Source organism: Chroicocephalus ridibundus, chromosome 1 (assembly GCF_963924245.1).
Source record: "Chroicocephalus ridibundus chromosome 1, bChrRid1.1, whole genome shotgun sequence".
NCBI classification, from domain to species: Eukaryota; Metazoa; Chordata; class Aves; order Charadriiformes; family Laridae; genus Chroicocephalus; species Chroicocephalus ridibundus.
The window spans coordinates 158,287,200-158,302,138 of NC_086284.1; the positions used below are offsets into that span (position 1 = coordinate 158,287,200).

General features: G+C 40.2%; 1 protein-coding gene across 4 annotated transcripts in view; it reads right to left on the reverse strand.

Moving 5' to 3' along the window:
* Positions 1–14,939, reverse strand: part of KIAA1549 (KIAA1549 ortholog) — a 152,907-nt gene that overhangs the window by 36,701 nt on the left and 101,267 nt on the right. For all 4 annotated transcript variants that reach the window (XR_010069090.1, XM_063320409.1, XM_063320396.1 and 1 more), the window contains exons 9-10: positions 7,811–7,988; positions 5,400–5,584 (exon numbers count right to left, since the gene is read on the reverse strand). Coding sequence is in view for 3 of the 4 variants with exons in the window: in XM_063320409.1 (XP_063176479.1) it covers positions 5,400–5,584; positions 7,811–7,988 (363 nt within the window). In the remaining variant the exon portion in view is untranslated. The remainder of the gene's footprint in view (positions 1–5,399; positions 5,585–7,810; positions 7,989–14,939) is intronic.

Here is a 14,939-nt window from a genome sequence, read left to right on the forward strand (position 1 = left end):
TCCTGGAAAGATCCAAGAGGTAGCCTACTGAATACACAATAATAAGCAAAACTCTCCATTCAGAGGTGTAAAGTTACACCTGATGCGTGAGATTCGGATATCAGAGTCCCTGCTTGGGGGGGAAAATAAAAATCCACCCAAGCCCCTCTCAGACATCTTGCAGAATGCATGACTCATTACCTGTAACTGTGATTGACACGAGGAGGTCTGGCTGGTTGTCAGAAGCAGCACAGATTAGAGCAGACACACAAGGGCTGGTAACGGTCCCCAGGTGATTACCCATTAGCTGAGGTTTGCTGGCACATGATGCAAATTGGCAGCCCTCCAGCTCTGACACTATCTGTGCTACCACTCAAGGAGAAGGTAGGGTACTGTATGCTTTGTCCTAGGCTTCTTGGAGACCAGGCCTCCCCCACATGTGAACACACAGGAGGGACACTGAGCTGGAGAGATGTGTTCAGCCTTTAAGAACCACAGTAGCATGCAGAGGGCCCCAGAGAGGAGTGACTCCTGGCTGGAGAAGTAGGCTTTTTCCCACTAGGGTTTTAGGATGTGGCCTTGGAAAAATTAGGAGCTGAGTAAGCAACTCAGTCCAAGTTAGCACTGCAAAGGTAATGACTTCAGCATGCCCAGCATTTACAGCAGAACATCCAAGACCTTCTAAAATAAACCATCAATGGGCTTGTCCACAGGTGTGAGATTCTTGTCACTAAGGCATGGAGCCTTTCCACGAATAACTGTCTGGAGCTGAAACAACCTCTGAGAAGTCCTAGCAAAGGATTTGAGTTTTCTTCTCCAAATGCTTGTATGCAGCAGGGAAAGTGAAAACCCTAGTGATTCAGGTTCCATTTCAATTTTTGGATGTCCATGCAGAAAGAAATAACATTGCCAACTCTGTCTGCATTACAGATAATACGTAGAATGGGTTTTTTGCCCTATGGGGGAGAGGAAAGGGGTTGACACTGTTTTCACACAAAAACATCAGTAGTCCAGTAGAGAGCAGAATGATGATTTGGACATTAAAGATATTTATCCATTTTTTCCATGAAGAAGAAAAATAACCCATGGCAAAAAAATCAACTGCCACAAGAGGCATAACTTCTTTGCAAGAAAAAAGCTCAGGTTGGGACAACGTTGTAATGGATATAGGCAATGGCAAGAGAGAGAATCCTGCAATTTAAAAATGCCACTTATGCATCTTTTTACTTCCAAAGGCAAAGACATCTTTATCCACCAGATCACATCAAGGTGAATTTCCAGTAGGATGCTATGGCTTACAGAACAATTCATGAATACTTGATGTGCCCTTTAAATATCTTAGTTCCATCTCCTGAAAAGAATTATCCTTGCACAGACCAATGAATCTTGCATAGAAATTCACTGCTCTGACCTGCTTCCTTAGCTCCCAGTTTAAAAAGGGTTCAAATAACTTTGATCTAAGCATGTTTTCCCATCTAATCTCCAGAATGAAAAAGGTAACCTAATATTTTTCAGGTGTTGTTAATCCTGCTTTGAGGCAGAGGAACAGATTTGCTAATCAGAGTCTCTTCAAGGCCCATTTTTTATTTTTTATTACTTTCTCTTCAAATCTGTTTTTGCAGTTCCCACAAACGTTTTACTTCCTATGTATTTTTGTTTATATTCATTGAATTAACAGGCTTCTGAGACTATCCCTTAGTATTGTTTGAGTTCAGGCTCTCTATACATCCTTTGCAGAAGATAACATGAGCCTTTTTAAGAAGGCTCCTTATGCCATCCTGTCTGCAAGACACTCATCCTGTGATGAAACCAGAAGGCCAGTTGGAGAGAACAAAACCACCCAATTTGCAGAACAGGCCTTCGCTGAACACAGTCTACCCTGCCCATGTCATCACCTCAGAAGAAACGTGATCTTTGCTATTATCCATATTATCTTTGAGAGTGACCTGGCTTTGAGGGTGGGAACAAGCAGCAAATCTGGACTCCAGCCCAGCTTCAGGGCTGCTATGGCACATAAATATAGAAGCAGTCGTGGGTACTTCTACAGGTTTGTCACCGCAGGAACTGAATATTTTTCAACACAGCTATGCCTGCTGAAGCGGGAAATATGCTATTATTGACAGTCACAAGTGAGGGACTGTGACCCAAATATCCTAAGGGGTGTCCACAGAGCAGATAAGGGACCAAAGCAGGTTAGCTGTGCTGGCACGGTACGCTGGCCAATATGACTGAATTGTGATGTAACACAACTCCCTGGCAATCTTTACTGAGGTATATCCAGGCAGCCATGCCCTCGGGGCACACCCAAAAGGCACGGAGGCTCTTACTACCACCAGATAACAGTATTGGTTTGCTTCATCAGAAGACAAGATTGTGAAGGTATGCAGCTTATGACTTACTTTTAAAGGTGGTCATAAGAACACAGAAATCATACCTACTCTGTAAAAGTAAACCTTTACATATAGAAGATTAAAATTAAAAATCAAATAATTATATTGCCGGAGTGCATATAAAAATATTTCAGAAAAAAGCATGAGTTTAAAAACGGAATTCAGTGGTTAAGTGAAAGAAAGGAAGGAAGAAAGAAAAGATGGTACTACAATGATACATGGGGCTCCGGAATCCAGGAAAATTTGTACTATCTTTAAAGCATCTCTCTGAAGAGAAGAACTCAAATTTGTAAAAGCGACTCTAAACTGAGAATAAAAAGCTCCTGCAAAACTTAGGTCTTACTTATGTAATCTGCATTACTGTATATTTACAGAAGTTCTCTCTGTTGATGCTTCAAGGAACCAGCCTTTTAATGGCAAAGTCTTTCCCCAGCAGCGTGAAGCAAACAGGCTTTCCCTTCACCCCACTCCTAACCTTGTTCTGGGCTTTTAAGTCACAGGTGACATAATTTGCTGTCAGCTGCTACTGTGAATTCTAACAGATTATTATGCTGCCCACTGATCTGTTACGTTAAAATGGCTAATTAAACACACAGAAAAAAAGACTGGTGATACCTCTGGAGATCCACCAGTGCAGTATGATATCCTATTTCATCTGAACAAGAAAACTGTTTCTCAGTTTCTTATCTTTCAACCAACACACATTTTCAAATGCAAAACATATTGTAGACTTATTACATGATTGAAAAGAATTGTCTTCTATTTCCAGTATGGATATGCCATGCATATGTTAGTGAAATACTTTGATATTTATACATTCCATTTCTATATTTACATTAAAAGAAATTTATTTTAAAGATTAATGGAAGTGAGAAGAGCTAGCACTACAAATGCATCTTTATGGTTTTTACCAATGAAATATTGATTTCAAGAGAAAACCTCAGATCTTTAATCTAAATATCCTTCCGTTTACAGATGCAGTGCAGGCTTTCACTTTCCTTTGGTACCAATGTCAAGCTCTGTAAAGAGGGAATGGAAGTAATTGTGGGCGGGGTGAGGAAGGGGGAGCCTGAGTCCATTTTTAAATTGAGTTTATTTACAGACCTAAATCCCCGACCACATGATTTCACTCTCTTCACCATTTCTTTGCATTTACTGTAATGGAAAGTATAAAAAACACAAACCATTTTAAAGGGCTGGACCAGACTAGATGTCCCTATTAATTTGTACGCTATTGTGACTGTCTGGGGGCCTTCAGTGCTTGTTAAATATGCCCTATTCTGACCTGCCATTCCAACCCCCTGTTTGAAGACATGAAGTCCCATAGACAGCCTGCTACTAAGGAAGTCAGAGTACTACTTTTGTTCTGGGTCTTGGGCAAGGGAGGAAAATGGTTTTCAAAGTAGATTCTGCCAGTTGTTTGATGTGGTAAGTGATAAAAATTTAAGACACTTTTTATTGCCTTACCGCATTTAGTATTAAAGTATGAGCCATCCTCTGGCACACAGATTGGACTAGATGTCCTTACTGGTTCTTTCTAGTTTGCTTACAGTGACTTCCCTAAAGAAGGCAAAGTGACAGGCTCCCTCGGCAAACTGAAATGAGACTTGCATACAAACCAGTTCAAGGCTTCTGACTCATGAATGATTAAGATGAAGAATACTGTGGAAGTAGTGGAGAAAAACAACTGAGCCATTACTTTCCAAAAGAAATTAAAACTATAAAAGATGTTTCTGTCCTCACAGTCAACGCAACCCAACTGCTTTCTTACAAAAAGCTTGCGACAGCAAAGAGGTACCGAAAAAGTATGCGATGAAATAGTGTACTGAGGGTAATGATCCCCTCTCGCCTTTTTTGTATGACCCTTCTCAAATTAGCTGAAACTACTGTGGGGAACTTCTTCGATCAAGATCTGCGTTACATATTACTGCAGCACAGGTGAAACAAGGTACCAGGGGGTGAAGTTCATCTGCTTGTTGCCGACCTTGATTCTGACACTCAATCTGCAGTGGCAAGACAAGTGGAAGTTACTATTGATTTGTTCTGACTGCTGTGGAAGTGCAACCGCTTTCTGCTTCTCTCATCTTTCACATCATTAATTATCTTGAAAGAGAGCATGGTGTATAGACAAGACTCGTTACAGAGAAAACTGTATGACTGAACATGAGGTGACAGCACAAGAACATGACTACAGTACCACAGGATTAGCAGAGACAGATTATTTTGCCTTTAATAATGCCTCTGAAGGTATAGTCAGTAATAAGCATCTCCGACACACAGATCGGTTCTCTTCAGTTGTAAAAAGCAACAGTAGGATTTGTAACCCTTTAGTCACTTTTCCACTCTTTTTACTGAATACATCCTTTGTGAAAATCCTGGATCGCATATTTTTTAATTTTTGTCATCTTGGGTAGGAAAGAGACAAGACTACTGAATTTCTCACCATCCTAACCCAGTCCTCCAACACTCCGTCCAACATACTCACCCATGCAGTCTCAGGCAGATCCACTAATTAAAGTTCTAGTCCTGCAACAGGCTCTCACAACGGCAACACAAGAGCCCCGGCATAACGCAGAGCAGCAAAGATAGGCTCTAGCAAATTCCAGTACCAGCACAAAATATAACAGATAGTGCAGTTTAGCAGTTAAATTAGTTTAGCAAAAGCTTGCCAAAGAAAAATTCAGCCCTCTGCAGAAAACAAGGTCAGTGATTCAACACTCAGTTCATTTCCTCTTATTCAGTCCTAGCTGAAAGCCTTGAAATGAAGTGATAAAGAAAGGTTCCTTTCAGCCTCAGTGCCCACATTTCAGAAGGATGTATCTATCTAATGCGGTATCATATACCTCGGAGAACAAATAAAACACTATGGGATTCTTGAGTTCAACTATCATTTGACTTTTTTTTTGTTTTTTTGTTTTTTAAACCGGAATGCTCCACACACTATTTAAGGATTCTAGGTGTTCCCTAGACTCTCACATTTGTTTACGCTCAGAATAGTTAAGTTCCTCTCAGCCCAGCTTCCCCTTTTACCTTCTGTCGCTGCTGAATGTTGCTCATCGTGTCTGGCTGAAACTCCAGTTTGTCTGTTCGACAAAGTTTCCAGTATAAAATAATAACGATCAGGAGCACCACAGCAACTGGGACTGCCACACCAACAATAATCCATAGGTTGCTACTCTGTGATTCTGAGGTGGACTCCTTCAGCTTCTCCACAGCTGTGAAGTTAAAAGGAAGACAGCAATTTTATGTGGTTATATATTTTTAACTGAGGACACTTCAAGGTTATGTATTTTTATGTTCTTGTAAATGCTAGTGAAGGGATTTATCAGAAACCAGCCACACATCACAGGAAATGTCATACCACTTATAAGTTAACATACGTCATGCTCAGGAAGCACGGGGCAGGTGATCGATTGTCCTGGCCTACCTTCTGAAGACCTGTGCTTAAATAACTAACGAAAACACACTTCTGCCACATCATTTTGTAACCCAAAACTGAGTTGACATAGCGAAATGGGTCCAGAAAAATTACTTCACTAACAAAGGTGAGAAGGACTTTCCAGTATTATTGCCTGTTTCCTGCTTTAAGCAGTATTATCAGCTGCCTCTTCTCTTTAGTTATACATTATGTATTTTGTTACCTTCTCCATCAGTAATTACAGTCAATTTGAAATCAGTAAAACCCTCTTCCCCGAGGTGTATAGTTCTGCATTTTTTATTACTGGTTTTCCTTTCTCTTTTTCATTGTAAGTGTGTGAGATCCTTTAGCCCCAAACAGCAGACAAAGCTACTGGAAAGTGTAATCAAACATGCTTACAAAACGCCTGTCATGCTTGTAAAAAGTGAACTGGAAGAATCAACAAAATTTCATTTGCTCTGTTTTGCATAGTGGTTACATGTGGGACTAAAAACCACAGCAGTAACACATTTCTAGTCAAACTGATGCACTTTCTTAAAATGATGTTTTCAAGTTAAAAAGAATATTTCTATGCAATCTTATTTTTATATTTCATTTTATTAATAGCCATTCTAATGATGAAGATCGAGATTAAAAGGAACATATTATAATACTTATATTTTATAGATCTGACAGCTCATTTATGACATAACATTTTCTGTTATAAAAATAACCTTTTTTTGTCTAGTTTCTTCCAATAAGAAACATTTTAAAAATTTATATGATTCTATGCCTATTAAAAAACTCTTCTAATGACATGCCAAAGATAACAAGTTTCAACATGCAGAATAAGCTACAAACACTTAATGAAGTTTGTTCAACACCTACCATCTTTGTAAAGGGAATTTATTCTTGCAACTTTTTGCATTTGTTCCTAACCAATATTACAGTCCATTAACAGATATTACACGGATGTATATGAGCTACTGACCTATCTTTAAACCACTGTTCTAATGAGGGACAAAATTTAGAAACCCATCCAGGTGGCTTAATTATTACTGTTTTCTTTCTTTTCTTTCTGCAGAGGATTTTAAAAACCAAATGCATGCTTCTATTGGCAAAATACCCTGTGGTAAAATGTAACTCATGCCTCCATATTGCACAGAGAAGAGAATCATATCAATGAGGTATTCTGTAGATCATGTACACATCTGTTACTGTTTTAAAATACTTTGAAGTTTCTTTCCTAATCATAACATGGAATTTTGACTAGGTCTTCTGTCTCACTCCTTACTGCAAATTATTTATATACCAAGCTTCCTGAATAAAGTAATTATATGACTTTATATGACCTGTCATATTTATTCTGACATGCGTCTAGTAAAAGATCACATTACTTTTATATTATCTTTATTAAAAGATCACACTACTTACATATTACTGATGCACAAACAAATAAAAATAAAGTCAATCATATTCAATGAAGGAAATAAACTGTTTCTTTTTGCTTATACCCTCCAAAATGCCCCAGCTAGCATTAGCCTACATCTTTCACTCACAGAAACCATAACTCAGACAAACAAAAATAGCGACTTGTGTTAAACTTCACTGCCATTACTCAGCTAAAGGGAACACCCATTCCACGCTGACACCCTCCCATCCTACAGTCGTGTGTTTTGTGCAAGTTCCTGGGCAAGAAAAGCTGTAAAGAATATTGGACTAGCAGAAAGAGATGAAAATGGCAAGACGGTATCTAGTTAGCACAGTATTTTTCTAGCACAAGCACTGAAGTGAATGCAGTGAGGCTTGCATTTAAGGACTGTGTTGCAATTCCAAGCTCAGCAGAGTCTTCAAGAAGCAAAGCAACACCATGTAGCTCACTGAAAGACTGCTAAAATTTATTTCCTCAGGAGTGTCAAAATTGCAGCACCCCACAAACAAAACACTGCTACAGTGGGCACTGTGCAGTGCCATAATCTCCAGAGCTAATGTCACCCTTCCTCTTTCTCTTTGCTGGCATCAGTGTGGATTTGATAGCGCTTACGCTGTGCAACAGTGCCTTCAATGCGGTATCCAAGGATGATTGCAGCCCGCTGGATGTCAACTCTGTTCATCAGGTCTGAACACTTCAGAGCACTGAGTCGCTCTCCATCTTGGTCCTCCACAAAATAGATCAGCTCCACAGGGTTATCAACACCAACTAACCGTGACACGTTCACAATCTGAAAAGAAATTGTAAAGCTTTTACATTTTAAATTGTATTTATTTGGGGCCCCCACACATTTGGTCTTTCAGTCCTTACCCTCTCTCCCCCTTCCCTTCACAGGGCCTAGACCTTCAGGACACTTATCTAAAAAGAAACATTTGGAACAGCTTTGCCAAGATTGTATCAGTTATCTGTCTTAATTGTCACTGTGTGCAACGTCTAGTGCATAACAAAGATTCCACCTTGTATTATGACGTAGAAATAAAATTGCTGTTAAAGAAAATCCCTCTATCTGTGACACCAAGGAATATGATATTATCCTAACCATGTAACTGCTGTGAACTGGTACAGTTTGGAAATTGTCACTATCCAGAGAAGTCTAATGGGAAGAGGTGCCGTGTGTAGTGCTCCAAAATACCGTATGCAGCAAAGGCAACATAGAAATAGGCTAGTTCTCTCATCTGAGAAAAGCTTAAGTCAACATTGGACAAGAGTACATAGACAGAGCTAATATTCAGTAATAATAATTTGCTTCCTAACAAAAATTCAGGATGTTTTCACCTAATACTTATGCAAAAGATTCTGAGTGGAAGTCTTCCAATGAAAGGCAATGTTGCTGGAGAAATATATAGGTGTCTAATTACACAAGCACTTCTCAAGTGCTCCAGGACCCTGGGAAATTTACAGAAATATCTATTTTGTAACTGAAAGGAACATTTCCAGGGAAGTGATCCCTTGTATTATACATTTTTTTTGCAAACCTGAAGTTATCATTTTTTTCCCCCCTATTTCTTTCATGACAATGTACAGATCCAGTACCGAAGTAAGAGAACCGCTTTCACTCTAAAGAAGCCAATAGCATGCCACCCTGGAAGCCTCCATTGCCTTTAGCATTTGTCAGTTAGTAGGAGCTACTGAAGACATTAGTGTGATTGCACTGTTCCTTCTCTAAATACCTACTTTGACTGTGCTTTGCTGTTCACAACACACACTACTTTGTTCCAGTTTTTCCAAATGTTAAGCAGTTACACAGGCAAATACTCAGTTAGCTTCAAATAGAACTATTTGCTCTTCATCAGCAAAAGCACCCGCACGGTCACCTTCAACTTCCAAACAGCTCCCCCTGGCATCCACCTTTCTTCAAGAAGGAATGTATTTGATGCTGTGGGAAGCAATTGTTCCTACCTATTTCTAAAGACATTAATAATCAAAAGAATGCATGCTATGAAGAAGCCCTGTAGATACTCTGTAACCACCAAACATCTACATTGCATATGAGAATCACATAACAATTCTGAATTCCTGTAAAATTAAATCTTATATATATAACTCTCCGCTGTTAACCATTTACATGTAACGGTGAGCTCAACCTAGAATTAGGCCAAACAAATAGTAGGAGGTATTCTATCCTGTAAAACAGAGCTTGAAGAGCTCTGGAAGGAATTGCCACAGATAGAGCAATATGTTTAGCTTCCTTCAGAATTATCCTTTACTGAAGGAAGTATGTATTTAATAAATTAGAATCTCAAACTCTGCCTATAGGCTAAAGTAAAGCAAACACACAAAAGTTCGCACGTCTGAGGCTTACAAAAGAAAAGCTTTATATTTTTTTTTCCTACTTTCCAACAAAGCAATCATGTTGAAAGAAAGCAATGCAATGTTGTAGCTCAACAGGGATGATGTTCTGGTCTTTGGGGACATCAACTCAATATGTCCTAAAAAAGCTCTTCCCAGGAGTGGTAATAGCAAGCTACATAATTAAAAAAAGAAAAAAAAAAAGAAGGAAAGGAAAAAAGAGAAATCACAATTTTCATTAAAATCTTCCAGGCCAAATCAACCGAAAGCAAAGAACAATGTTCAACATCAGTCACATGTGATGTGAGAAACACAACACCTATAAATAGAGCAGAAATTTCTGAAACACAGCAAGATGTGCTAACAGGACCCATTAACCAATGCCGCTTCTCATCCTGAATGCTATTCACTCCTCTACCAGCTAAGGGGCAACCACTCCCTGACTGAAGGTAACAAAAGAATACCAATAAATAAGTTTTCAACACATATATTCAGCAGCTGTAAGGCTGAATCTGTTTTCATGGAACCCAGATATAACATTAGTTAACAAGTGTTCCTGTTGCTGCTTCAGCTGGGCTGCCTTCACTACAGCCCGGCCTCAGTGCACAGAGCAGCAGGGTGTGTGGACTGGTATCTGTTTTCAGCATGGATGGACCCTTCCTAAGTAGCACTTAACTCGCATGGGGAGTGAGGGAGTTGAAAGGCCACACGGGACCGAAAGTCATTGTGTTCTTCGTTTAGTTTTATGAAACCTCTCTGTGTGTAGCAAAGCTACAGAATCAGAGAAATTTAGAGGATTCTTAAATGGAATCGTCATACATTTTATGGCATTGTGGAACATCCAAGAAGTACTGTAATTATATGTGCGTTATACACACAAGGTAACAGTCAGAAGGTGGCTGAATGGGTTAAAAAAGGAACTTCTCCACAGCCACCTTTAGAAGGGGCAGAGGGGAAGGAGGACAGATCCCTGTGCAAGTTACCCCAACTGAAATAATATAATTTTAAACATAGAATTAATACCAACAGTGTATGGCTCCCTATGCTGAGGAATGGGGACGGGTGAGAATAGTCAGAAGAGATTGGAAGAAGTAGCTGGAGCTATTTCAGCACAGTATAGAGAGCATGGGAATGAGCATGAAGAAATTCAGTGGAGGGAGGTACAGGCTGGTGTTGATGAACTAAGCTCACTATTTCAAGGTAAGTTTTATATGAAATAATTCGTTCTGAATACATAGTGTTTTATGAGCGCTCACACCATACTGAGGGAAGCTGCAGACAAAATTTCAAATCCAAGGGGCGATGGCTATGGATTTCTATTCTGTGAAAGCTGATGGCAGAGCAGGGTGTTCTTGAGGTGACTACAGGACAACTAGGCTTGTACATAAACACAGCAACTGTGACAATATCGGTACACTGATTCACTAAAATACTTTTTTTTTTTTCTTTAAACTAACCTCTGAGTTTGCTGCAACATAGAAAATGCCACACTGGATTTGTTTATAAAATTGAGGTACACAGCCACTGTGCCCATTTTTTACACAGTTTTGTGACATTTTGCTCCAAATTATACTCTCTGTGCATCTTCAGATTGGTTTTGTCTCATATTTTATAGACGTGTCTCTATCCTTGAGAGTGGTAAGAATGCAAGCAGAGGCAGAAATGATATTTTCCAGGCATCCAGCAATGTAGCCCATGTGTAAGAATGCATTTAAGCATTTTATATTTATACTTTGGCAGTGAGGGATGACATGGGGAGGGAAGCGATACAAGAATTTCAATACACAGGAGGCAGAAAATGAAAAAAAAAAAAAGAAGAAGGAAGAAAAGACTAATTCAAGTTCTGTGTACATTAATGATACCATCTTTGTTGATACTAGATGTGCATTTAACCTCCATGGAGTAAAGGCTTAACCGTGTTCAGGTGTTAGTAAATTTAATTTAAAAAGTGTTTTCAAGAGAACACCATAGGTCAGTGAACAGAGTTGCCTTGGTAACCAAATGTAGTTCCTAATTTAAATCTGGGAGCTCCAGGTGTCATGGAAGCTTGCAAAGATTTTGCAGAGTATCCGTCCATCACTGGGATGTCCCAGCCAGCAACCCCAGGTAAGGAGTAAGGAATCCCTGTGTGAACTGGTTCAGGGTTTCGAAGGCAGGAGCGTTACTTAGAAACAAGCAAATATGCACACACAGAATCTCCACAATGCATGCACGAGGACTATTTTCCCTTTTTCACTATGTTCATCTCCTAGGGGAAAAAATAATAATATCAAAAAAGGTTCTGCTTTCTGCCTTATTAAAAGGATTTCAGTGTTGAGGCAATTAAATTGAGCTGTACTCTGGTCTGAACAGTTCAGCAGAACAATGCAGCATAAAACGTATGTGAAACGGGCACAGCAGGTAACCTGCCCTGGGTCTGAGGGAGGTCTCACAGGAACCTGTCCAGATGAGAGATGGCGGTGCCACCTGCGGGCAGCCAGCTTCCTCCTCAAGTGCTCCAGCTGGGGCTGGACAGGGCAGTACTTTGACAGACCCACCTCAGGCTGAGCTGGGGAGACCAGTAAAGGAACAGAGAGGGCCAGGGCGCCGCAGGCAAGGCTAAGGAAGTTTCCTCTGCTGGCTTGCAGAGGCTTGCCCAGCCGAGAAACTGGCTTGACAAAACAGAGGTAGGAACAGGCTGTGGGCAACCTGACAGAAGGGATGGTCTCTGCCCAGGGCGGCTGTCGGAGGGGCCTCTAAGGAAGAGGTGAAGCAGCAGCAGTCCCCAAAGTCTCTATTTAAAAACCTAAAAATAATCACAGCAAGACTGGGCCTTTACTCAGATTATGCATTCAGGAGAGACACAGAAGTTGTCGGCAGAAAGCCAAGAGAATGAATCTCTGCCTTAATGAAAAGCTCAATTTGGCCATTACGTCCCCTCATAGCTACTACTTCCTCACACACACTACAACTACAGCCTCACCTAACATGCTCTTTAAATCAGAACATCATTCTTTTTGCCATAGTAGGATCACCTTTTCGCTTCCTATTAGGTTCAAAAGACTAAGCACGCTGAAATGAAGGAAAATTAATTATTTTTGCATTAGAATCATAGAATCATTTAGGTTGGAAGAGACCTTTAAGAACATCAAGCCCAACCATTAACCTAACACTGACAAAACCACCACTAAACCATCTCCCTCAGCACCACGTCGACCTGTCTTTGAAATACCTACAGGGATGGTGACTCAACCACTTCCCCGGGCAGCCTGTTCCAACGCTTGACAACACTTTCAGTCAAGAAATTTTTCCTAATATTCAAGCTAAACCTTCCATGGCACAGCTTGAGGCCGTTTCCTCTTGTCCTATCACCTTTTACTTGGGAGAAGAGACTAATTCCCACCTCACTACAACCTCCTTTCAGGCAGTTGTAGAGAGCCATAAGGTCTCTCCTCAGCCTCCTTTTCTCCAGGCTGAACAACCCCAGCTCCCTCAGCCGCTCCTCGTAAGGCTTGTTCTCCAGACCCTTCACCAGCTTCATTGCCCTTCTCTGGGCACACTCCAGCACCTCAGTGTCTTTCTTGTAGTGAGGGACCCAAAACTGCACACAGTATTCGAGGTGCAGCCTCACCAGTGCCATTAGCTTCCAGTATAAACTACCTTTGAGCCATTTAATTCCTCAAAAAAATTCATGAGAAAGAGTTATTATGGTAAACTATTGACAGAATATAGCGCAGGGCCCAGTCTCTGCGGACGCAATGCAAACCACATTAAACATGTTCCTTCAATTTGCAGCAACAGCAGATAGATATTAAAAATATATATGCCTTGCTCTGTGAAACATTAATGTGAGCATTACACAAAAACGAATGGAACTATCTCATGTATAACAGCCAGGTGTGGGACTTCAGAGGTTTTTATATGTAATGATTATAGGCTTTTTTCCTTTTTTATCATAGAGTGCCACCTGTTAATAGTACAGCTAGGCAAACGGGAGGGGAAAACATGTTACGTAGGCACCCTAGGCAGTTCAAAGCTCTTATTTAAAGTGTCTAGGATTTAAAGAGTAATTTTTAAAATTCTTAGATCCTAAACACGTGCTTTTAGAAGTGAAATCTAAACCTCACAAGGTATCACTTCTATTTTCTTAGTATGTGAAAGGAAACTAATATGCCTGCAGTAACATTCACAAATAATTGCTTCACCTTCTGACCACAGTCCTGATTTTCCACAGAGCTTAGAAATGTCACATTTCAGTACACTATAAATATCTTTCACCTTAGGAAAAACTCTGGTCTATAGGGGCTCAACACAAATGAAATGTGTCTAGTCTTTTGTGTATATTTGCATGTCCTGCTAATACAAGTATCCACCATTTTGGTGTTGCTGGCAGCTTCTGTTCTTATTTTCACTTCATTGTGACCTAGTATCATAGCAGTCGCTGGTTTGTGTGCAAGAAATATATATGGGGAAAATTCGAATATAGAGCACAAAGAACATTAATAGCTCTCCCTGAAGACACAAATAGATGCATATATACAACACACTTCAAACACAGCTTATAAACTTGGCTATGAGGAATAGAATTAGCAGCAGTAAAACTAAAAGGTTTATTGCAAATGACTATGGACCAGATCCTCAACTGATGGGGAGCATCCTTGAAAGAAATCGTTCTCTACTCAGAAGGCCACTACCAGGCGCATCACTCCAGCTGCACACAATAGGCTCTAAGGCTCTCTCACCTACCACACACCTGAACGTCCCGCCACAGCAAGCTTCCATGAAGTTATAGTACCTGATGGCACCTACCATTCTCGTGCAGGATAGCAGGACACCTATCACAGACACCTAGCAGCAAGGTATCTCCTTCAGCCTTCTTTCTTCCACATCTCCTTTATTACAGGCCTAATCCTACCTAATAGCGTGGACTGTGAGCACCTGGAGAAGCCCTGTGTTACACGGGATGGTATGGTGTATTGGACTGTAACTAAGAGAATCCTCCACTGCCCAAAGACAGCAGTTTGCAGACTCTTTGCACTAATTAAGTGGCATAAATGAGCAGCGCTGCTGTTTGGAACATAAGCTGCAGACCATCTTATATCCCAATACGTAATACGAAGTCACAAGAAAAACACTGTACTTACACTTCCCGAAATACTATTCTTTAGCTAGAAAGGACCTGCTTGTAATTTTTTGCATGCAAAAATAAACTACCTGAGCTTTATTACATAAAACAGTAAAAATGTAATCTACACGTACACATTCTATAGGCTGTGGTATCATTACTAGCAACATAAGGAATATTTATTTAATTTATATGCAAAAGGAGGACTGAGGCATAAAGAACAAAGTGCAGTAAGAAGTGTTGGGAATAGAAGATCTGAAGCATACATCTATTTACAGCAATTCAAAG